This window comes from Lolium rigidum, chromosome 1 (assembly GCF_022539505.1).
Source record: "Lolium rigidum isolate FL_2022 chromosome 1, APGP_CSIRO_Lrig_0.1, whole genome shotgun sequence".
In the NCBI taxonomy this organism is placed as follows: Eukaryota; Viridiplantae; Streptophyta; class Magnoliopsida; order Poales; family Poaceae; genus Lolium; species Lolium rigidum.
The window spans coordinates 107,861,478-107,886,593 of NC_061508.1; the positions used below are offsets into that span (position 1 = coordinate 107,861,478).

General features: G+C 46.3%; 1 protein-coding gene across 1 annotated transcript; it reads left to right on the top strand.

Annotated features, from left to right (window-relative positions):
- The first annotated feature begins 645 nt into the window (after positions 1-645).
- LOC124647951 (autophagy-related protein 11-like) lies at positions 646-6,699 on the top strand. Its single transcript, XM_047187825.1, has 5 exons — positions 646-2,277; positions 3,043-4,702; positions 4,812-5,029; positions 5,578-5,791; positions 6,099-6,699. The coding sequence occupies exons 1-5, from the start codon at positions 1,304-1,306 to the stop codon at positions 6,450-6,452; spliced, it is 3,420 nt and encodes a 1,139-aa protein (XP_047043781.1). The 5' UTR covers positions 646-1,303; the 3' UTR covers positions 6,453-6,699.
- The last annotated feature ends 18,417 nt before the right edge of the window (positions 6,700-25,116 follow it).

Sequence of the window (25,116 nt, forward strand, 5' to 3'; positions counted from 1 at the left end):
CACCTGATATTGAAAATGTATGCATAAACTTTGATGGTATTTATAAGATATATAATGTTTACATGATATATGATATACAGTGTGGTTGTGCGTTGTTTTTTCGATGGTCACTACTGTATTGGTGAGTTTGGAGCAACGTTTGCCGCGGGCTCCTTCGCTATAGCTGCAGACGGGGGATTTTGTGACCATTGTATCTTATCTTCGTTCGGTTTCACTAATATATGGCAACTCTTTTCTTCTGTGTGAATACATATAGAGCATATGACCTTTGTGTCGGGTTTTCAAGAAATTACCACCTCTGTCTATAAGAGGATGTTTCCAACTTTATCAAAATATACATGCATCTTGTTTTACAAGTAAAATTTAATAAAATTGAGACATCCTTCATTTACAGAGGAAGGGAGTACCTTCCTTTCAAGCTGGTTCTCTCTTTCGTTGTGAGTTGCTTCTGCCGGGCCATTCGCAAAAACAATATAATCCGTAGTGTGCAATTCAGATGAACCAAAGTCCAAAGCCACGGCAGCAGTTCATTTTCACACCGAAGCAAGCTCCTGCGATGCGACAGAAGCAAGCTCTCCCCCAATAATTCACGACCTTGTGAATTCCAGAATCTGGAAGGAGCCCTCCGCCAAAACTACCGCAATATTGTGTACTCCTACACGGTAGCTTACCCTATTTCATATACACGCCCAATATATTTTCCTTTATTTTTTGTTCCTTCCGCCCTCTTCTCCTCGTCTTCCTTGTGCTAACGCTACTGTCTAATCCTTCCGCCTCCCACCCCAAGTAGAAGAAGAAAATCCCATCTCATCTCATCTCATCTCTGTCTGTCCCAACCCCCGCGACCGAATCAAACGCAGACGGAGCCGGAGTCGTATCCCCGGAGGAGTCAGATTTGGAGGTCGCTTCCATCTCTGTACATAAGGAAGGAAATCCCGGAAGCTATCTATCCTCGCCCAAATCCGTGTGGGGTTGGTGAACCGGCCGAATTCGGGCAAGATACGTCGATCCCTCTCAGGCACCCCTCGTCTCTTGCCGGAATTCCGAGAAAGCCGCCGTCTTTCGGCCTCACAGATTCGAGATTGGTGCGTGCCTCCGGAGCCGTGCGCACGGCGGCTGCGGCTCTGTGTGCTTGGCCGTCGAGAGATTGACGAGGATTTGGTGCTCTGGCTACAACTGGTGGTTGCCTTGTTTGGTGGTGTGGCTAGAAGTGCAGATTTAATCTGAAGAAGAAGGGGGCGTGAAGCAGAAAAGGAAAGGACAAAAAAAAGTGCAAGTTTTGGTGGGGGAACTCGCCGTGAAGATGAGTTCCGGGTCGGCGGTGACCGGGGGCAGCAGCGCCGGCGCGGAGGGTGCGTCGGCGGCACCGCTGGGGCAGAGGCTGATGGTGCACGTGGCGGAGAATGGCCACAGCATGGAGTTCGAGTGCGGAGGCGACACGCGAGTTGATGCCATCCAGCGCTCCATCGAGCTCGTCTGCGGCGTCCCGCCGGGCGACCAGCTCCTCCTCTGCAACAACATCCATCTCAACGCCGCCAACGACCTCGCCCACTACAATCTCCCCCGCGACGACCGTGAGGTCTTCCTCTACAACAAGGCCCGCCTGCATGCCGAGGCTCCGCCCCCGGCGCCAGAGTCTATTGACATCCCTGAGCCATCTATTCCGCCCCAGCCCCAGCCGGAGGACACCCCCTTGGAGCTGTCTGCTGACCCGGCCTTGAAAGCACTGGTCTCTTATGAAATCAGGTTCAGGTATGACTTTCACGTGGCCAATGCGTATTATCACTCGAGCAAGGCCAAGTACGAGGTGTGCAACAGGCTGCTGCGCGAGTGGCAGGTGCAGGAGCGCGCTCTCGACATGGCCAGGAGCAACCTGGAGCAAGCATTCCGGAAGCCGTCGCAGCGCTATTCAAACTTTCTGCGCTCCTTCACGCAGCAGCACCGCGGGTATGTTGAGGTGCTGTCAAGTTTCGAGAGAGATTGTAAGAGGTTGCGCGCTGTTAGGCTGCATCCAGACCTGCAATGCGAGGGGAGGCGCTGCTTACTGGACCTTATGGATGAGAATATACTAAGGAAGTTAGCAGATGAGTACGTAAGCTCATATAAGAACTTCGAGGTTGTTGTCTCGGCACTGAAGCTTAAATTTGCCGAGTTGAAGAAGAGGGTGGATGGCTTGTTGAATGCTATGAGCTCAAGTGCATGGAAGGATCTGGAGGCGATGATAAAGGAGCATGCGAGAGTCTTAGGTGATCAGAAGAGCATCATGCAGTCTCTAAGGTTAGATTGAATCTATGCCCATATATTTAAATACCCGTCGATTTCTGTGTGAACTCCCTCTGAGAACTATTATTGACCTCAAGTTAGTGACTACCATGTAGATTGGCTAGAATTTGAGTTGCTGGTAATTCCATTATTAAACTACTTAGGGAACACAGGAATACTATGATTTAGCATGGTGGAATAAACAATGAATTGCCATTGTGTCGTGGAGAAAATTGTTTGGTTTTACCAAAAAGGAACACCGGAAATTGGTTTGAATAAACAATGAAGCTATTGTATCTTAAAATATGATGGTTTTACCAAAAAAAAATGGCACTGATTTCTCAGTTATGGTTTTACCATGTAAATTGCCTGGAATTTGAGTTGCTGGTAATCCATTATTAAACTACTTAGGGAACACCAGAATATGATTTAGTATGGTGGAGATAATGAATTTCCATTGTGTCGTGGAGAAAATCGATTGGTTTTACCAAAAAAGAAACACCGGAAAATGATTTGAATAAACAATGAAGCTATTGTTGTCTTAAAATATGATGGTTTTACCAAAAAATGGTATGTTAGCAGTATAACAAACTGAGATCAGCACTTGTGTCTTATTGTTGGGTTATACAGATGTGCTATCTGGTCTTTATACTTCATATATATGTTATGGGCTGATGCAAGAGTCTCTTATGCTCGGACTTAATTTATCTGGTAGCTATTGATAATTTTTATTATGTCCTTCTCTTGTGCCATAATTCTGAGAACTCTTATGTTCTACAGTAAAGATGTAAATACAGCAAAGAAGCTTGTTGATGACTGCTCAAGGTCCCAACTCTCCGATTCTCTCCGGCCTCATGATGCAGTTTCAGCAGTTGGTCGTATCTATGAGGTACATGAAAAGGATAACTTGCCCAGTGTACAGAAGTTTGATCACATGCTTACAAACTTGCTTCAGAAATGCAAGGCCAAGAAAAATGAAACAAATACATTGGTACATGTTTGTGTGAGAGGGGTCAAATCTGCTCAAATTGATATCAAGGACATGATAACAAATCAGTTCATCTTATACGAAGAGGCGATAGATAGTCGAGACAAAGAATATTCTTATCTGAAACTACTCGGTGGTTTGGGTCATGCATACAAGGCTTGTCTTGCTGAGGTAGTCCGACGAAGACATTCTTTTAAGCTGTATACTGGCTTGGCTGGACAGCTTGCTGAAAAACTAGCAGTAGAGCGTGAAGCGGAGATCAGGAGACGAGAGGTTTTCCTTCGGACATGGTGTAAGTATATTGGAGGAGAAATCATGGGTTCCATGGGACTGTTTGGTACTCCTAGCCAGTGTGATGTAAACATTGCGCCGTTCGATTGCAATCTACTTCCAATTGACGTTGATGATTTGGAAAGGCTCGCCCCCCAGTCTTTAGTGGGTTCTCTTCTGAAATCTGAGAGATCACAGCAAAAGTCTCAATCAAGCGATTCTAGTACCCCTGGAAATTTCAGCAACTCTGAACAAAACAATCTGAACACTGATGGTAAGATGGACTTACAGGATTTTTTCGGTGGCTGTGATACTGATATAACAGGGACTAGTATATTAGAAGTGGAGAACGCCAGATTAAAAGCAGAACTTGCTTCTGCGATTGCAGTTCTCTGCACTTTCGGTGCTACACCTGAATCTTTTGATGAAGGGGAGAATGATAATGTGTTGAGAGATGCAAGAGAAAGAACAGCTCAGGCACTTACTGCAAAGGATGAGTATGCCAATCAGCTTCAGTCAATGTTGAAGGCAAAGCAGGAGCAGTGCCTGTCCTTTGAGAAGCGTATCCAGGAGCTTGAGGAACAATTGGCGAATCAGTACATAAATGGGCATATGGTTTCAGGAAGCAAAGGTGCATCTGACTCCCTCCTTTCTACTTTTAAAGGTCATGATCTTGATGCATCTGGGGGCAGGCAAACCCATCTGCGGGACGAATCAAGTGTTGCCATGGATGAGACATCTTCAACATCTGAACATCCATCTAAACAAACAGAAGGTGGAGATGAGAATATGACTGATGTTTCAGGTGCACTGAACTTGCAATTACTCAACTCAGCCGGATGCACTAATCTGGATGCTTCCATGGCAGAATTTCCACGTGATAACGAACTTAAGCCTGTCAATATTGATAAGGAAGGGCGAATACTGACTCAGCACACTACGACAGATACTTCTGATGTCCCTGCAGAAGATCCTCTTAGCATCATAAACTCCAGAACCAATGAACATCATACTTTGGACCTAAGGAACAGCGAGCTCTTTGTGTTAGAATTGCAAAATGCAGTAGACAAAAAATCAAAACAGTTGGATGAGGCGGAAAATAAACTTAGTTCTGTGATGGGTGAGGTTAACTCTCTGAAGAAAGAACTTGAGAATGCCCAGGGTCTTCTTGATGAATCTCAGGTAAAATCTACATAGTGTAGGATAATCTTCACCTTGCAACTTTTAGTAGTCATTTCATGCTTGCATGAGGCAACATTAATTAATTCGCATTTTACAAATCTTGATACAGATTAACTGTGCTCACCTGGAAAACTGCTTACATGAGGCAAGAGAAGAGGCTCGTACCAACAAATGCTCCGCTGATAGAAGGGCTGTTGAGTATGATGCTTTGCGGTCATCTGCTCTGCGGATACATGGCCTGTTTGAAAGACTAAATAACTGTGTCACTGCACCAGGCATGTCGGGCTTTGCAGATTCTCTGCGATCCTTAGCCCTCTCCTTAGCAAGGTATCATGTTGCTCTCTTTTGTGTTACATTATGTGCTTACCCCTACTGGTCAGTGTGTTTATCATTCAAGCTCATTGTGGTAGACAGCCGATTTATCAGTGAGCGATTGGGCTTTCCGTGAAACTAGTATAATCAACTGAAAGGAATAGAAAGACTTCATTGGAAGTTTTTGCAGATTGTAGTATTTTGTCCTAGTGTTTTGGTCTGAGGGTGAATAGACAGTTGGTGTCTTAGCCAAAGGATTTGCGTATTTCGTACTAAATTTGTTGTGTGAAGGCGTTACAAAAGTTTATGTGCTCACACGTTGAAAATGAGTCGTTAGATTGATAATGTTAGTGTCATTGTATTGTAGAATCTTGTGTTAAAATTATGTTAATGCCAGATGCCTTTAGCGAATTATCTGCTTTGTCAGTTTTCATGTTGCTAGTTACTACTAACTTAAGAGATATGTTTGTTTCTAACTCCCTTGGGTTTGACCATTCTGCTACCAAAAGAGAGATCTAACACTCTACTTACTGGCTCCTTTGTAATGGTTTCTTTTGTTTTAGTTCTGTAAAGAAGGATGAAGCTGATTCTACCATTCAGTTCCAGCAATGCATCAAGATCCTTGCAGACAAGGTCGGTTTTCTGTCACGGCAGAGTGATGAGCTGGTAGAACGCTATTCAAGGATGGAAGCGGCGCATGGAATTCTCGTAAGAGAGTTGGAGGAAAAGAAAACACTGCTCAACAATCTATACAACAAACTTCAACTGGAAAAACAGGTATGCAGTTTAGTTTCTTAAATCATACCAAGATGTGCATATTTTCGCTGGTAGATACTCTTACAAAAATCAGACAAACCTTGAATTAATTAAAAAAATTAACTACCAGTACCTGAAAGTAGTGTGACATAACATGAGTAGCACAAGACTCATAAACATATTAGACAAATCAACATCATCACAAACAGACAAGCTGTGGATCTTAAATTTATCTGGTTTATATTTTTCTGGGTTAATCTCTTGGTAGTGTTAATTTGCGATAAATAAGCAATTAAGCTGTGGGTTCTGGTTGAAACTGTTTTGACAGGCCAGCAAGGAAAAAATATCAGTTGGCCATTTTGACGTCCACGAGCTTGCGGTCTTTGTCCGGAACCCTTCTGGGCACTACGAGGCAATCAACCGGAACCGCTCCAACTACTTCCTCTCCGAGGAGTCTGTGGCCCTGTTCACTGAGCCCCATCTTCCTCGGCAACCTGCCTACATCATCGGCCAGATTGTGCACATTGAGCGACGTGCAGCGAAGCACGTCGACCAGAATGAAGCTTCATTACGCCCTGGCGGGCACCGGCGGTCCATGCCGAACAGCAACCCGTACAGCCTGCCAGCAGGCTGCGAGTACTTCGTGGTGACGGTGGCGATGCTGCCGGACGCTGCCCGCTGAAACTAGGACACCTTCCTGATCCTGCTGCCTAGACATGGCTGCTGAAATGAAGGGAGAAACTCTCAATTGTATATATACAGTCACTATTTGAATTATGGGTTTGCTCAGTTGCCGCTTCGTATGACTTTGCTACCTACCTTGTACATAGTGCCCGGGTTCCTCGTGTAAATATGACTCCTCGACTGATGCTATCATCTTTGTTCGTACTAGCAGACTGAATAATAATAATATACGTTCACTTTGTTCACCATTTTATTCCTCTTTTTACTTTCTACTTGTGCGAAGGAAAGAGTGCTTTATCGGTATAACTCTGAAGAAGGATTACAACCACGAGCACTACCTGGGGCTCGTCTTATGGATAGAGCTAACATTATTATTCGAACGAAAAGGTGCGGCGCCGGGTCGGTCGCCAGCGGCGGGGATTCGATGGCTTGTCCTGCCCGACTGTCGGAGTCCTACGGCTGTGTCCAGACGCTCCTAGCTGACCCACAACGTTAGGGGCGGAAAAGGGTCAAAGGGTCCTCTGCTCATCTCGAGCGGCCCATCCTATTTCCGACACGAAAATTGTTCGTTTGGATTGAACCGTAAAAACTAAAATAGCTGTTTCGTTTAGAGCAACTCTAATAGATACTGAAAAACGGATCGAAACTGAAAAATTTCGGCGAGAATACGGGTTCAGGTCGAAAGAGGCCTAGAACGGAGCCCGAACTCGCGGTCTGGCCCGTAAAATGAGTTCGGGGGTCCGAGAAATTGGACGGTCGCCCCGTATTTATACAGGGCGCGGGGGCGAGTTGGGTTCCAAAACCCTACTCCCCTGCCGCTGCTCCGCCGCATCGCCGCTACACCTCCGACAACGAATTAGTTCATCGGCGGCGGCTTCTCCGGTCCGCCGCCACCACCCCTCCCACCGCAATGGGGCGCTTAAGACGCGGCGGTAGGGGAGGGGGCCGAATCGGCGGCGGAAAGTCGCCACCGTGTCTGTCGTGTGTGCGGTCAGAGGCGGACCGCGCGAGGCGGGCACGCTCCGACGGAGCTTGAAAGCGGGCGGCCCGCAAGTGGCTGCGTAGGTTCGCGTGACGGCCTGCGCGCTCGGAGACGCGCGAGGGGGAAGCCGACGCGTGCATCTTGCCGCTTCCGGCTCTTCCGCCGCGCGGCGACGACAACGATGACGACGAGGAAGACGTGCCGCCTCTCACCTGCGGGAGCTTGTCGGAGGCGGCGTCGTTCGAGGTGGCCGCGATCGTCCTCACATAGGCGTCGCCGGCGAGCCAAAAAACCCTCCTCCGCCGCTAGCACAGCCCCGGTGACAATCCCGAGTCTAATTTCTTAGTCTAGGGTCAAATTAGCGTGGCGGATTAGGTTTATTTAAGTATTTTGATTACTAATGTAAATTATGTTCGAATGTAGCTCGATCGGAGCAAGATTTTGTTTCATTTCGCATGGATCATGGCAGCAAAATTTCCTGCGACTTTTGATTTCCATTTTTCAGTTCGGGTTTTCGGTTTTTATTCTGCTCGGTGACTAAAAACGTCGAAACGGAAAAATTTGGGAGACCGAACTCCGTCTTTTCGGTTTGACTTTATACGGGCTCAGCTAAAGATGCTCTTAACTTTGTTCATTTGGGTTGGGAAGCTCCAGTGGTACGAGTGTATGACGCATTTTTCCTCCTCTAGTCTTGTCCCAGGAAGAAGAAATGTCTTTCTTTTGCAATAAAAGCTTAGAACAAAAAGAACATTGTAGAGTTCATGTCGAAGCAACAGAAGGATTGCATCATTCATTACAAAATGTAAATAACTAGATCCGAATGCTCGTCATAGGAGGATTCATCGCATCAATGGGCTCCCGTGCCGGCGGAAGCTCCTATGCTTCTTCATCGGAGTTGAGGTTGACGATGCCGGCCACCATGGCCTCCCGAATGAATGCTACCTGGTGAGCACCGTCGATGACCTTCTTCACCGCCTGGCCGAGCCATGACCAGACCGTGCGGTCGAGCCTTGACCAGAACGCAATCCGATTGGCCTTATATTCTTCTCCGGTGGTGGGTGCTCGCCAATGAAGTGGTTCAATGCGGCCTCTCGCTCCTCAAGAAAATGGGACGGCTAGTAGGCGCTATCAGCGTCGTACTGTGGGTCGAGCCACAACACCTCCTTGTCTCTCCTCCGGAAGATCTTGTAGCTGAACTCCTTGAGAGGCGTCATTGGAACCACGCCCAGGCTGATGTTGAAGCCCTTAGGCACCAACACGTTGGGTGGAAGGAGAATGCCGTACTTGGCGATATGGGTGGCCTCGTGCGAGTCCACCCATTCCTCGTCCATGGTGCCAGCAGGGCAAGAGGTTCCAACTAGTAGTGGTCTGTGGAGAAAGCAGACCACAAAACGACAATTGCGATGGACGTGTGAGCAGTGGTGTGTGTGGCCGCTTGGCTATAAAATGGTGACATTGGCTTTATTAATGGCCACATAGAAGGCCAGCCACCGACCAGCTAGACCTGGCGCGACCGCTGAGGAAGCGGTGCAGGCGTCAAAGCGACGCAGAAGGGGAAGCGAGGCAGGCGTCAAAGCGGCGTAGGATTGGAAGCGAGGCAGTTTCGTCAGCGAAGTAGTCCGCTGACCGGACGCTAGGTGGGCGCGAGGACATACAACACGACACAAGCCGCATTCCGAGCCCAAATTTGGGCCGCGAATGTGTCGGCATGGATGGGATGGTCAGTTTGCGTCGGGCCGCTGGGCTGGGGTTTTACCCATTTCCTATCTGTGCAGACAGAAACGGACACACACGATCCGTTTGCGTCGTGGCACCGGAGATGCCCGTTGGCGGGGTTCCCAGACATAGGGTATCCGCAGAAGACTTCTTTTCCTTCTCAGGGAAAATAGAACGTTGGTGGTTTCATCGACTTGTCAGTTAAACTCGACGTATATTGGTTGGAGGCTAAAGTTGCTGAGATTGTATTGAATCTAGGGTTTACAAAGGTGTGTCGCCAGACAAAGGTTCTAGATCCCCTCCCCAGTGGCTCCTCCTAGGCCTTATATTGTGGGCTAGATCTCGTAGTCCATACCCCAGGTCAGTTATCTATTACATGTCGGTTTACCCGATATGGACCTGCACTTGCCTTATTCTATATAGTTCCTGGGCTTCGACTTTCCTTCAGTTCTTCATGGGCCTTGCATACTTTTTCCCAAATCCATACCAGGGGTTGCAACATCGAGTACCCAATATGGTATACCCATGGCAGTAGTCCCCGAGACTCTACTCGAGTCGTAGACTCAGGTTGAGTTTCAAATTAATCTTGACTTCTTCCTTTGTATAATGAACCAAAAATTACATTCAAGTTAAGAGTTTAACTTTACTCTGATACTACTTTGTCATAGAGATATTGGTAAACAAGTTTGATGCATCCGACGGATCGGGAATCGGGTACCAGTTAATTGATCCTGGAAAAAAAACATGTGAACCTACTTCAAATTCGAGTCCCCGGACAAGAATTTGGATTACTGGCATAATTCAACTCGGGCCGTGGAGTTCTTACCGAGTTCTGAATTCCAGCTAAATATTAAGGGTACCCAACGCATCCGTCGGGATTTGTCGATATGGTGAACATACATATGCCATTTTTGAAAAGAATACGGTAGGGGAAGCCCCTACAGTGATTTTGTTTTTTTAAATAATAAGAACCCAAATTCACGTCCCTGAGAACTTGAACCTGGGTTGCTGGGTTGTACATCCACTTCCCTAACCAAATGAGCTAGACTCACTTCTTCATACATATGCCATAGGTAGACTTATCTTGGGGCCAATGTGCTTCAAGGGATCTGGAGGGGGGGGGGGAGATGGAGAAGATTGATACAAGGGCACACAAGTTTACCCATGTCCGGGGCCCTCGTGTGGAGTTAACACCCCTACTCATGTCTATCTGATCTGTATAATCTCTCACAGGGAGCTACAATGGTTTCCCCCCAGCCCTTGGCTAGAGGAAGAAGAAGTGCTAAAGAGGGAGAAACCCTAGAAGTGTTGGATCGTAACCGCCCGTGCAAGGGAGTGCCACATCTCCTTATATAGTGGAGAGGTGGCTTACATGAGAAGGAACCCGGGTAAAGAGAATCTTAGCCTACATCAGCCGGTCTTTGACTGTATCTTTGACTCTGGGATGGTGATGTCCTTCACTATCCTCTGTGGAGTTGACCTCTGCTGGCCTGCGCACTGTAGCATCTTCGTCATCCGCGTGATGTGGCTTCAGTTGGAAGGTAATGAGGCTCTCGTAATAAAGAGATCCTCCGTATCTCTTCGATGTCCTGTAGCGAGGCGACCGGATCTTTGAGCAGCATCAGACCGTTGGTCCTATGCCGGATCCTTATGCCGGCATACGTAGGGTATGCCAGTACCCTTGACCCGTATGTTGAATCTATATGTCGGATTACCTACCGGGTTAAGTTATGCCGGCATCACAATACCGGCTTTAGCTTTAAGCCGGTTGACCCTTAAGCTGACCAACACTTAGTTTACCATCATGTAGTATTCCGGCATAGCTTGCTTATCCGGCATAGACACCTTCTGCCGGCTAATCACACCCAAGCTTAACCTACCGAGGGTTATCCCCCCGACATTAGTCCTCGAAGCTGATGTGGCTCAGCGGTACCAACTGATGAGCCGCAGCTGATGTGGGCATTACCCTTCGGGTAACTAGTATTGTACTACCTCTTACAGCCCGGCCAGGGGCCCATGAAGGCACTCGACGACCAGGTGGGCCGTTACATCGGTTCCGAAGAAGGATTCTTGAAGGACAAGGCAAGAAGACGAAAAATACAAGGAAAGTTTAGATCTAGGGCTCTTTGTAACCTAGTCGTACCCGGACAATACTCTCGAGAGCTTGCTCCCAATATAAGGGCCAGGAGAGGGGCTGCCGAGGGACACACGCAATCATAGTAATCATAGCCACCACAAGTCTAGGGCTAGGTCATTATAGAACTTAGTCTCTCGACGAGATCATAGCCGAAACCTTCAGCACCCCATTGTAACCCGATATTTTCATAATCAAGATCAAACATGCAGGACGTAAGGGTTTTACCTCATCGAGGGCCCCGAACCTGGGTAAATCGCTCTCCTCGCTTGTTTGATAACCGATGTCTCGTGTCAGCCTACAGGATTCCATCTACCCTAAGCCCCAAATGGAGGGCATTGCCGGGGAGTACCCTCGACAGAAGCAGGTTCTCCATCCGAGATATATCGTTGTACCGGGTTAATCATCCTGGTTCCCTTTTAAACACTAAGTGCTCTATATTCCGGCATAGCCTTAATCTGGCTTTGTTGTTTAGAACTTAACGAGTATCTCGAGTATCCTCCAACATAGTTTCCCACTTGTCAACGTCCTGTCAGGGAATATCTTGTAACTCACATATCACCAGTGACAGCGGTGACTGTGTCTGATAGAGCATGTCCTCGAGAGGCCAAATCACTCCTGCCATGATAATGAGTATGTTTTTACTGGTAAACGCGTATTTAATGCATGCATAATGGATACGTGTGGCCCTTCGTGTGGCTCCGCACACTCGCCTGTCGCGTATTACCCCCTCACCGGCCCACGACCTCCCCGACGGTTATAAATACCCCCTCACCGGTTATTTTCTTTATTTCACCTCACTTTTCCGCTTCACCTTCCTTGAGTTCTTCATCTTCATTGCTGGTGAGGCCCTCGTGGGTGTGCACCGGTGCGTGCGACCACTGCATTTGCTCATGCTACAACTCCGACAAACGCAGCGCCGCGACCGCGGCCGCAGTCATCGCTAGCACTGGTCGACCAAGGTTGGTTTAATCTGGTTTCCTTCCTCTTCTGGGATTGATTTCTTTCTAGTTTTTCTCACCCTTGATGTTCTTGGTTCTTGATTCTCTACTAGTTCTTGCACTTATTCTTTGTTTTCTTTTCCTTTTTCAGATCTTCTTTGCCTCCAATATGATAACGGGGCCAATTCATTCTACCCCCTTCTAGAGTTCATCGAGACGATGTCCTCAGAAGAAATCATTCCCACGGCCATCCCACTAGAGGATGAGTCCGAGGAAGTTGACGATCCCGGAACCCGTGTTTGATATGTAGGTTGGGAGGGTTCCAACTTCCGATCCACTGAGGTGGATTGGCTGTATAAAACCAAGCGGATTCCCGGCCCTAGGTTGCCTATAGACTTCCTGCCGGCGAGATAGAGCCGGACCCAAAGGATGGGGAAGTTGTAGTCATTGTCGCGCACTTTGCGCGTGGGTTCGATTTGCCGGTCTGCGGCTTTTTCCATAGCTTCCTTGATAAGTACAAACTCCAACCTCACCATCTTTCTGGCAATGCCTATACAGTTGTTTCTTCCTTCATTGCCTTTACCGAGGGTTACCTCGGCCTGTGGCCCAACATACAACTATGGGCCCGGCTTCATAGCCTCCAGGCTCAGTCGGTCCAGGACACCTCCGTGCCTCCGCCGAAACCCATGGTTGCGTGTGGCTCCGCGATGATTATGTCGTGCCGAAATACCAAGTTCATCCAGGTGACCGGCCTTGAGTCCAGCCAGAAGTGGCAGAAAACTTTCTTCTATGCGAAGAATGTCGGCCGGGAAGATTTCATCAACCTACCGGCATATGCAAAGGGCACCCCTGATCAGAAGTACAATTGTACTTACAATCCCGGCAACTCCCACGTTGAGACCAACCAGATCTATGAGCTCATCCAGGAGATGCATGACACTGGCATCCCTTCATCGGATGACCTTGTCCGGACCTTCATCACTCGCAGGATGTGCCCCTCCAGCGCCGCACTCATAATGGCTGCCAAGACCCCAACCAGATGACTACCTTACACTTGGAGAAGCCGGGGGGTCGTGAAGCAGGTGAAGGCTATCACGCAAACGCACATGGAGCCGGACTGGGAGTGGGATCAGGAGCCATACAGTTGCGCTCGCCTGGCACCCTAGGTAACACTCCGACACTACCCACTTTAACTTTGTTTGTTCTGGCATGCCTTCATTTTTGGCTTTCCGACCATAAGATGAGTTGTTCTCCTTGTTTCATCTTTGTTTGCAGAGATTCGATCGCCTGCTACCCTAAAATTCCATGATCGTCTTTCCGGATCACCGGGTTGATCAGGACCTTGAAGACGTCGACAACGCCATCATCGGCGCTGACTCCGGTAAGGCCCCTGTCAAACATCCATTAAAGACTTGGGCCGATGACGATGATGATGATGATGATTGTGTCGTTTTAGAGGTATATGACCCTCTTACCCTTTTATTTACAAATCCCTCGGATCCGGCTTCAGCAGATCCTAATGCTCAGGTGGTGGAGAATGTCGTGCCCCTATCCACTGCTAAAAGCAAAGGCAAGAAGAAAACGACAAAGAAGCGTAGTGTTGCTGACATTGGGGCCAGTGCTGCTCCCAAGACCAAGCACACCAAGACTGTCGGCAACAAGCCTCCCCGTCGAAATAAGGATACTACCCCCAAGGAACCCCGTATGTCCTCCGGGTAATATATTCATGCAAACACTTCCTTTTCTTCATCTTGTTTATGTAATACTTGATAATCACCAGCTTTTGACATTGGGTTTTATTTTCTAAGCCCTGCCCTAGATATCACTCGGTCCGCTCCCGGGAGGACCCGTGAAGTTACCCTAGAAGTTACAGTTGCAATCCTGCCGCCATTAGTGTGGCCCGCACAAGATACCCCTTCAATCACTTCTCAACCTGCCTCATCGCCCCCGAAAAAGTTTTCTCTTTCGAGTGCTAACATAGCTATTCCCCTGTTCCGTCCCCTCGCACCGGAAGCTTCTTCCGTGTCACCTGTTTACTCATGTCATTACCATTGTTTTGATCGCTGCATTCATTACATATATTTACAATATGATCAAGTTTATGATGGCATGTCACTCCAGAAATTATCTTTGTTATCGTTTACCTGCTCGGGACGAGCGTAAACTAAGCTTGGGGATGCCGATACGTCTCCGACGTATCGATAATTTCTTATGTTCCATGCCACATTATTGATGATATCTACATGTTTTATGCACATTTTATGTCATATTCGTGCATTTTCCTGGAACTAACCTATTAACAAGATGCCGAAGTGCCAGCTCCTCGTTTTCTCGCTGTTTTTGGTTTCAGAAATCCTAGTAACGAAATATTCTCGGAATTGGACGAAATCAACGCCCAGGTTCCTATTTTCACCGGAAGCATCCGTAACACCCGAGAGCCGCCAGAGGGGGGCCACAGGGCCCCCAGATGATAGGGTGGCGCGGCCCACCCCCTGGCCACGCGGCCCTATGGTGTCGTCGCCCCTTCGACCTTCTGACGCCGCATCTTCGCCTATATAAAGGTCCCAGACCTAAAACCTCGATACGGAAAAGCGACGGTACGAGAAACCTTCCAGAGCCGCCGCCATCGCGAAGCCAAGATCTGGGGGACAGGAGTCTCTGTTCCGGCACGCTGCCGGAGCGGGGAAGTGCCCCCGGAAGGCTCCTCCATCGACACCACCGCCATCTCCATCAACGCTGCTCGTCTCCCATGAGGAGGGAGTAGTTCTCCATCGAGGCTCGGGCTGTACCGGTAGCTATGTGGTTCATCTCTCTCCTATGTGCTTCAATACAATAATCTCATGAGCTGCCTTACATGATTGAGATTCATATGATGATGCTTGTAATCTAGATGTCATTATGCTAGTCAAGTGAATTTTACTTATGTGATCTCCGGAGACTCCTTGTCCCACGTGTGTAAAGGTGACAAGTGTGTGCACCGTGTGGGTCTCTTAGGCTATATTTCACGGAATACTTATTCACCGTTATGAATGGCGTAGTGAAGTGCTTATTTATATCTCTTTATGATTGCAATGTGTTTTGTATCACAATTTATCTATGTGCTACTCTAGTGATGTTATTAAAGTAGTTTTATTCCTCCCCGCACGGTGTAATGGTGACAAGTGTGTGCATCCGTGTTAGTACTTGGCGTAGGCTACGATTGTGATCTCTTGTAGATTATGAAGTTAACTATTGCTATGATGGTATTGATGTGATCTATTCCTCCTACATAGTGTGAAGGTGACAAGTGTGCATGCTGTGTTAGTACTTGGTTTAGTCGTGTTGATCTTTCATGCACTCTAAGGTTATTTAAATATGAACATTGAATTGTGGAGCTTGTTAACTCCGGCATTGAGGGTTCGTGTAATCCTACGCAATGTGTTCATCATCCAACAAAAGAGTGTAGAGTATTGATGGCGTGTAACTCACACGTTCGTTGGGAACCCCAAGAGGAAGGTATGATGCGCACAGCAGCAAGTTTTCCCTCAGAAAGAAACCAAGGTTTATCGAACCAGGAGGAGCCAAGAAGCACGTTGAAGGTTGATGGCGGCGGGATGTAGTGCGGCGCAACACCAGGGATTCCGGCGCCAACGTGGAACCCGCACAACACAACCAAAGTACTTTGCCCCAACGAAATGCTGAGGTTGTCAATCTCACCGGCTTGCTGTAACAAAGGATTAACCGTATTGTGTGGAAGATGATTGTTTGCAAGAAAACAAGAAAAACAAGTATTGCAAGCAGATTTGTATTTCAGTATTAAAGAATGGACCGGGGTCCACAGCTCACTAGAGGTGTCTCTCCCATAAGATAAAAGCATGTTGGGTGAACAAATTACAGTCGGGCAATTGACAAATAGAGAGGGCATAACAATGCACATACATGTCATGATAAGTATAGTGAGATTTAATTGGGCATTACGACAAAGTACATAGACCGCCATCCAACCGCATCTATGCCTAAAAAGTCCACCTTCAGGTTATCGTCCGAACCCCTCCAGTATTAAGTTGCTAAGCAACATGTACAATTGCATTAAGTATGGTGCGTAATGTAATCAACAACTACATCCTCGGACATAGCGCCAATGTTTTATCCCTAGTGGCAACAAGACAACACAACCTTAGAACTTTCTCGTCATCGTCCCATGTGTCAATGCAGGCATGAACCCACTATCGAGCATAAATACTCCCTCTTGGAGTTAAGAGCAAAAACTTGGCCGAGCCTCTACTAATAACGGAGAGCATGCAAGATCATAAACAACACATATGCAATAACTTGATAATTAACATAACATGGTATTCTCTATCCATCGGATCCCGACAAACACAACATAGAGTATTACATATAGATGATCTTGATCATGTTAGGCAGCTCACAAGATCCAACAATGAAGCACAATGAGGAGAAGACAACCATCTAGTCGCTGCTATGGACCCATAGTCCAGGGGTGAACTACTCACTCATCACCCCGGAGGCGACCATGGCGGTGTAGAGTCCTCCGGGAGATGAATCCCCTCTCCGGCAGGGTGCCGGAGGAGATCTCCAGAATCCCCCGAGATGGGATTGGCGGCGGCGGCGTCTCTAGAAGGTTTTCCGTATCGTGGTTTTTCGCATCAGGGGTTTCGCGACGGAGGCTTTAAGTAGGCGGAAGGGCAGAGTCGGAGGGCTGACGAGGGGCCCACACCATAGGGCGGCGCGGGCCCCCCTTGGCCGCGCGGCCCTATGGTGGCGGCGCCTCGTCGCCCCACTTCGTACCCCTTTCGGTCTTCTGGAAGGTTCGTGGCAAAATAGGACCCTGGGTCTTGATTTCGTCCAATTCCGAGAATATTTCGTTACTAGGATTTCTGAAACCAAAAACAGCAGTAAAACAAAGAATCGGCTCTTCGGCATCTTGTTAATAGGTTAGTTCCGTAAAATGCACGAATATGACATAAAGTGTGCATAAAACATGTAGGTATCATCAATAATATGGCATGGAACATAAGAAATTATCGATACGTCGGAGACGTATCAGCATCCCCAAGCTTAGTTCTCGCTCGTCCCGAGCAGGTAAAACGATAACAAAGATAATTTCTGAAGTGACATGCCATCATAACCTTGATCATACTATTTGTAAACATATGTAGTGAATGCAGCGATCAAAACAATGGTAATGACATGAGTAAACAAGTGAATCATAAAGCAAAGACTTTTCATGAATAGTACTTCAAGACAAGCATCAATAAGTCTTGCATAAGAGTTAACTCATAAAGCAATAAATCAAAGTAAAGGTATTGAAGCAACACAAAGGAAGATTAAGTTTCAGCGGTTGCTTTCAACTTGTAACATGTATATCTCATGGATAATTGTCAACATAGAGTAATATAACAAGTACAATATGCAAGTATGTAGGAATCAATGTACAGTTCACACAAGTGTTTGCTTCTTGAGGTGGAGAGAGATAGGTGAACCGACTCAACATAAAAGTAAAAAGAATGGTCCTTCAAAGAGGAAAGCATCGATTGCTATATTTGTGCTAGAGCTTTTATTTTGAAAACATGAAACAATTTTGTCAATGGTAGTAATAAAGCATATGAGTTATGTAAATTATATCTTACAAGTTGCAAGCCTCATGCATAGTATACTAATAGTGCCCGCACCTTGTCCTAATTAGCTTGGACTACCGGATCTTTGCAATGCACATGTTTTAACCAAGTGTCACAATGGGGTACCTCCATGCCGCCCGTACAAAGGTCTAAGGAGAAAGCTCGCATTTTGGATTTCTCGCTTTTGATTATTCTCAACTTAGACATCCATACCGGGACAACATGGACAACAGATAATGGACTCCTCTTTAATGCATAAGCATGTGGCAACAATTATTATTCTCATATGAGATTGAGGATGTGTGTCCAAAACTGAAACTTCCACCATGATTCATGGCTTTAGTTAGCGGCCCAATGTTCTTCTCTAACAATATGCATGCTCCAACCATTAAGGTGGTAGATCTCTCTTACTTCGTACAAGACGGACATGCATAGCAACTCACATGATATTCAACAAAGAATAGTTGATGGCGTCCCCGTAAGCATGATTATCGCACAACAAGCAACTTAATAAGAGATAAAGTGCATAAGTACATATTCAATACCACAATAGTTTTTAAGCTATTTGTCCCATGAGCTATATATTGTAAAGGCGAATGATGGAATTTTAAAGGTAGCACTCAAGCAATTTACTTTGGAATGGCGGATAAATACCATGTAGTAGGTAGGTATGGTGGACACAAATGGCATAGTGGTTGGCTCAAGGATTATGGATGCATGAGAAGTATTCCCTCTCGATACAAGGTTTAGGCTAGCAAGGTTATTTGAAACAAACACAAGGATGAACGGTGCAGCAAAACTCACATAAAAGACATATTGAAAACATTATAAGACTCTACACCGTCTTCCTTGTTGTTCAAAACTCAATACTAGATGTTATCTAGACTCTAGAGAAACCAAATATGCAAACCAAATTAGCAAGCTCTAAGTGTTTCTTCATTAATGGGTGCAAAGTATATGATGCAAGAGCTTAAACATGAGCACAACAATTTCCAAGTATCAAATTATCCAAGAAATTTTAGAGTTACTACATGTAGCATTTTCCAATTCCAACCATATAACAATTTAACGAAGAAGAAACTTCGCCATGAATACTATGAGTAGAGCCTAAGGACATACTTGTCCATATGCTACAGCGGAGCGTGTCTCTCTCCCACAAAGTGAATGCTAGGATCCATTTTATTCAAACAAAACAAAAACAAGAACAAACCGACGCTCCAAGCAAAGTGCATAAGATGTGACGGAATAAAAATATAGTTTCAGGGGAGGAACCTGATAATGTTGTCGATGAAGAAGGGGATGCCTTGGGCATCCCCAAGCTTAGACGCTTGAGTCTTCTTAGAATATGCAGGGGTGAACCACCGGGGCATCCCCAAGCTTAGAGCTTTCACTCTCCTTGATCATATTGCATCATACTCCTCTCTTGATCCTTGAAAACTTCCTCCACACCAAACTCGAAACAACTCATTAGAGGGTTAGTGCACAATAAAAATTAACATGTTCAGAGGTGACACAATCATTCTTAACACTTCTGGACATTGCATAAAGCTACTGGACATTAATGGATCAAAGAAATTCATCCAACATAGCGAAAGAGGCAATGCGAAATAAAAAGGCAGAATCTGTCAAAACAGAACAGTCCGTAAATATGGATTTTATTAGGGCACCAGACTTGCTCAAATGAAAATGCCCAAATTGAATGAAAGTTGCGTACATATCTGAGGATCATGCACGTAAATTGGCTTAATTTTCTGAGCTACCTACAGGGAGGTAGACCCAGATTCGTGACAGCAAAGAAATCTGGAACTGCGCAGTAATCCAAATCTAGTACTTACTTTACTATCAAAGACTTTACTTGGCACAACAAAACTCAAAACTAAGATAAGGAGAGGTTGCTACAGTAGTAAACAACTTCCAAGACTCAAATATAAAACAAAAATACTGTAGTAAAAACATGGGTTGTCTCCCATAAGCGCTTTTCTTTAACGCCTTTCAGCTAGGCGCGAAAGTGTATCTCAAGTGTTATCAAAGGGTGGTGCATCTACAGCGGGGTTTGGAGTTTTCTCTACCATGCATAGTATATTGGATACATAAGTTTCAGCGTCTCCCTTTTCATTAGTCTTGGGCTTGCTACTCTCATCGAACAAATTTTCGGGAACAAGCCAAGCATAGTTATGTTCTAGTGCATCATTCATAGCTAGGAGTTTACATGGTATTGGTGCTTTGATCTCCCCACCATCATTAATATTATTAGTGTACCTTATTCTATCCATGTCCATTTTTTCAAGGAGACCAACAAAATTAGTATGAGAACCAAGCATATTAAATTTAGCAAAGACCTTTCTAGCCTCTCTTGCTAGACCACCAAATTCTCTAAGAAGGGTTTCTAAAACAAAATCTTTCTTTTCCCCCTCTTCCAAATCACCAAGTGTAAGAAACATGTGTTGGATTATAGGATTGGGATTAACAAATTTAGTTTCCAACATGCGAACTAAAGCAGCAGCAGCAATTTCATAAGTAGGAGCAAGTTCTACCAAGTGTCTATCTTCAAAATCTTCAACGGTACTAACATGGGTGAAAAATTCTTCTATATTGTTCCTCCCAATTATAGACCCTTGTCCTACCGGTATGTTTTTTGTGGTAAAATTAAAAGGAAACATGATGAATCAAGTAAAGTAAATGCAAGTAACTAATTTTTTTGTGTTTTTGATATAGAGTGCAAGACAGTAAATAAAGTAAAGCTAGCAACTAATTTTTTTGTGTTTTGATATAATGCAGCAAACAAAGTAGTAAACAAAATAAAGCAAGACAAAAACAAAGTAAAGAGATTGAGAAGTGGAGACTCCCCTTGCAGCGTGTCTTGATCTCCCGGCAACGGCGCCGTAAAAAGAGCTTGATGCGTGTAACTCACACGTTCGTTGGGAACCCCAAGAGGAAGGTATGATGCGCACAGCAGCAAGTTTTCCCTCGTAAAGAAACCAAGGTTTATCGAACCAGGAGGAGCCAAGAAGCACGTTGAAGGTTGATGGCGGCGGGATGTAGTGCGGCGCAACACCAGGGATTCCGGCGCCAACGTGGAACCTGCACAACACAACCAAAGTACTTTGCCCCAACGAAACAGATGAGGTTGTCAATCTCACCGGCTTGCCGTAACAAAGGATTAACCGTATTGTGTGGAAGATGATTGTTTGCAAGAAAACAAGTAAAAACAAGTATTGCAGCAGATTTGTATTTCAAGTATTAAAGAATGGACCGGGGTCCACAGCTCACTAGAGGTGTCTCTCCCATAAGATAAAAGCATGTTGGGTGAACAAATTACAGTCGGGCAATTGACAAATAGAGAGGGCATAACAATGCACATACATGTCATGATAAGTATAGTGAGATTTAATTGGGCATTACGACAAAGTACATAGACCGCCATCCAACTGCATCTATGCCTAAAAAGTCCACCTTCAGGTTATCGTCCGAACCCCCTCCAGTATTAAGTTGCTAAGCAACAGACAATTGCATTAAGTATGGTGCGTAACGTAATCAACAACTACATCCTCGGACATAGCGCCAATGTTTTATTCCTAGTGGCAACAGCACAACACAACCTTAGAACTTTCTCGTCATCGTCCCGTGTGTCAATGCAGGCATGAACCCACTATCGAGCATAAATACTCCCTCTTGGAGTTAAGAGAAAAAACTTGGCCAGAGCCTCTACTAATAACGGAGAGCATGCAAGATCATAAACAACACATATGCAATAACTTGATAATTAACATAACATGGTATTCTCTATCCATCGGATCCCGACAAACACAACATAGAGTATTACAGATAGATGATCTTGATCATGTTAGGCAGCTCACAAGATCCAACAATGAAGCACAATGAGGAGAAGACAACCATCTAGCTACCGCTATGGACCCATAGTCTAGGGGTGAACTACTCACTCATCACTCCGGAGGCGACCATGGCGGTGTAGAGTCCTCCGGGAGATGAATCCCCTCCGGCAGGGTGCCGGAGGAGATCTCCGTAATCCCCCGAGATGGGATTGGCGGCGGCGGCGTCTCCGGGAAGGTTTTCCGTATCGTGGTTTTTCGCATCAGGGGTTTCGCGACGGAGGCTTTAAGTAGGCGGAAGGGCAGAGTCGGAGGGCTGACGAGGGGCCCACACCATAGGGCGGCGTGGGCCCGCCCTTGGCCGCGCGGCCCTATGGTGGCGGCGCCTCGTCGCCCCACTTCGTATCCCTTTCGGTCTTCTGGAAGGTTCGTGGCAAAATAGGACCCTGGGTCTTGATTTCGTCCAATTCCGAGAATATTTCGTTACTAGGATTTCTGAAACCAAAAACAGCGAGAAAACAACAACTGGCTCTTCGGCATCTTGTTAATAGGTTAGTTCCAGAAAATGCACGAATATGACATAAAGTGTGCATAAAACATGTAGGTATCATCAATAATATGGCATGGAACATAAGAAATTATCGATACGTCGGAGACGTATCAAGTATGCATTTATCTATTCTGTTATGTGATCAAAGTTGAGAGTGTCCACTAGTGAAAGTCTATTCCCTAGGCCTTGTTCCTAAATACTGCTATCGCTGCTTGTTTACTCGTTTTATCGCGTTACTACTGCTACCATATTACCACCATCAACTACACGCCAGACAAGCTATTTTCTCGGCGCCGTTACTACCGCTCATATTCATTCATACCACCTGTATTTCACTATCTCTTCGCCGAACTAGTGCACCTATTAGGTGTGTTGGGGACACAAGAGACTTCTTGCTTTGTGGTTGCAGTGGTTGCATGAGAGGGATATCTTTGACCTCTTCCTCCCTGAGATCGATAAACCTTGGGTGATCCACTTAAGGGAAACTTGCTGCTGTTCTACAAACCTCTGCTCTTGGAGGCCCAACACTGTCTACAAGAATAGAAGCACCCGTAGACATCATGGAGCGATGAGTTCAGCTCCGAAACAAGAAGCGAGCCATGGTGCCGGCATAACGGGCACCGTCATTGCAGATGTTACCGACAAGACTGACTCTACCGCACCTATTGGCGCTTCCCCCGACATCACAAGTCAGACACCTGAAAAGCCAGCGTCCTCCAAGCCTACAACTCCGCCTCCAGATTCCGGCAAAGCCCGAGCTCCCTCGTCAAAGAAACCATCTGCTGTCGGAGGTAAAGTGTCAAAGACGAAGAAGGTATCCTCGCGCAACAAGGCTAGCAAGGAACTGAGTTCCGGCAGTGGTGGCCAAGAGTTGATGTTGCATACCAGCCGGGCTAGTGCCATGGTTGCCACTCAGGTTGGCCCACGGTTTGGTTAGATGTTGGCGCAAAGCCGGAGTGGGAACAGTTTGGGCTCTCTGGGCCATATGCCTCTGATTGGAACGTCACCGACATGGGCGAGGTTACCTCTAGTCTCAACGAAGCTCGAGAGCCTATCGTGGATCCGGCTGGTCCAATGCCACTCGTAAATCATCTTTTGAAGATGAAGCGGGCCATTAAAGCATCCGACAATGCTTGGTATGATGCCAACATAGCTATTATGGTAAGTAACTTGCCTTCGCAATCATGACATCTTAATTTCTGAAAATATTTTCATATCTTCATATCCTCATAGTCCCCGAGTTTCGGGTTGAGTACATAGCATTTAGCTCGAAACTCTAAAACCTTAGATATGAAGTCACATATATATGTCCATAGTCCCCGAGTTTCGGGTTGAGTGAGTATCATTTAGCTCGAAACTTACAATACCAAACCATATATATGTCCATAAGCTCCGAGTTTCTGGCCAAGCTAACCATTTATCTCTTGCCTACAGAAATGCAGCCGAAGTCGTAAGGAGCTTTACCAGAGCCTGCTGTGGGAGCACCAGGATCTCACCAATGCCCACAAAGAACTGCTCGGCTACCTTTTATAAGGCCAATGGTAAGCCTTGCAGTTTCGGCATAGCTCTTGGCCGGTAACTTTATATTTTTATTTTCCTCACGTTATAGTGTGTGCCGACACACCTTCTTACATTGACGACATTTCTTGTTTGTTCCATTTTTATAGCTGATAAGCAGGACCTAGCTCAGGTGACTGAACTTGTAGATATGATCACTGCCATCCAAGGTATGCCCTCTTATGTGCTTAATTTTTGCACTTTCTAATTTTTTGCATCATATACCGACTTTTTATTTCGGCATAGGTGAAAAGGAAAAGGTTGAGGCTCAACCGACGCAGCTTGAAGGAACCGCACGGCACCGAGCTGAAACAAGAAAAGGATGAAGTCGCCTAGCTGAAAGAAGAAATTGAGCATCTGAAGCGTCAGCATGAGAATGAGGTTTCTGGGATTAGCACGAGCTTCACGGAAGAGCTCTCCAAAGCCAAGGAAGGGTACGAGCAGCAAAAGACAGAAGCCGTAAACGAAACCACCCGAAGGTTTGAGAGGCTTAAGAAGGTTCAAGATACGGAGCGCCGGCTTAATGAATTGTAGAAGAAGCAAGTGAAGGAGTTGCATGCCAAGATGGCTCACTCGGACTTCCTTCGCCGAAAAGTTGAACGAAGAAATCGCAGGTTTGTGTTTAATTCTGAAGCTGCATCTTTTCCTTTTGTTTTGTTTCCTCCTTTTGCATCTGGTGTGCCACCTAAACTTATCCGAGTTTCTTGCTTTATTGTACTAACTGCTTTCCTGAGTCCTAGAAGCTTGCGGTTAATGCCGTCAATGAGGCTCGGAAAGACCTCGTTGGCCGCCAAGAGCCTTTCTGGACTATCATGGAGGACCACTTGGTTGCCATGCCAGCCCGGGTTTCTCATATGAAAGTGCTTGGTGTGGATCTCTTTGAAGCCGCTGTCAAAACCTTTGCTGCTCTGTACCCCAGCGAGAAGATGCCTACAAGTCTCCCTGAGGTTTGCGAATGGCTGAACGCTGCCGACATTCAACTGAATGAATGGCGGGCGTCTGCTGGTCGGGACGGAGCCGACCAAGCCCTAAAATTTGTGCTCTCTTTGTATGAGACTCTTGATCTTGACGCGCTCCAAACACTGAGGATTGGCTCCACTGTCCTTTCTGGATGAGGAAAAAATCAAGAAGCGCCAAGCCAGGGCCTACGAGATTGCGCAATACGCTCTTGTCCACCGATTCATCTCGGATCCGAGTGATTCGGAGGCGCCAACAGAAGAGGAAGGAGCTCAGGGCGAAGCGGCCGCCGGCGAAGATTATGCCGGCAGTGGCAGCAATGAAGAGTACGTCGATGAAGATCTGGAGGCTGATACACCTCCAGCTGCCAAGTC

What these genes read in the sequence shown, in the direction of transcription:
- LOC124647951 (XM_047187825.1), top strand. Translation starts at nt 1,304, where the DNA reads ATGAGTTCCGGGTCGGCGGTGACCGGGGGCAGCAGCGCCGGCGCGGAG. An exon ending in TTAGCCCTCTCCTTAGCAAG is followed by an intron (nt 5,030 to 5,577) that starts GTATCATGTTGC and finishes CTTTTGTTTTAG; the next exon opens with TTCTGTAAAGAAGGATGAAG. An exon ending in AACTTCAACTGGAAAAACAG is followed by an intron (nt 5,792 to 6,098) that starts GTATGCAGTTTA and finishes CTGTTTTGACAG; the next exon opens with GCCAGCAAGGAAAAAATATC.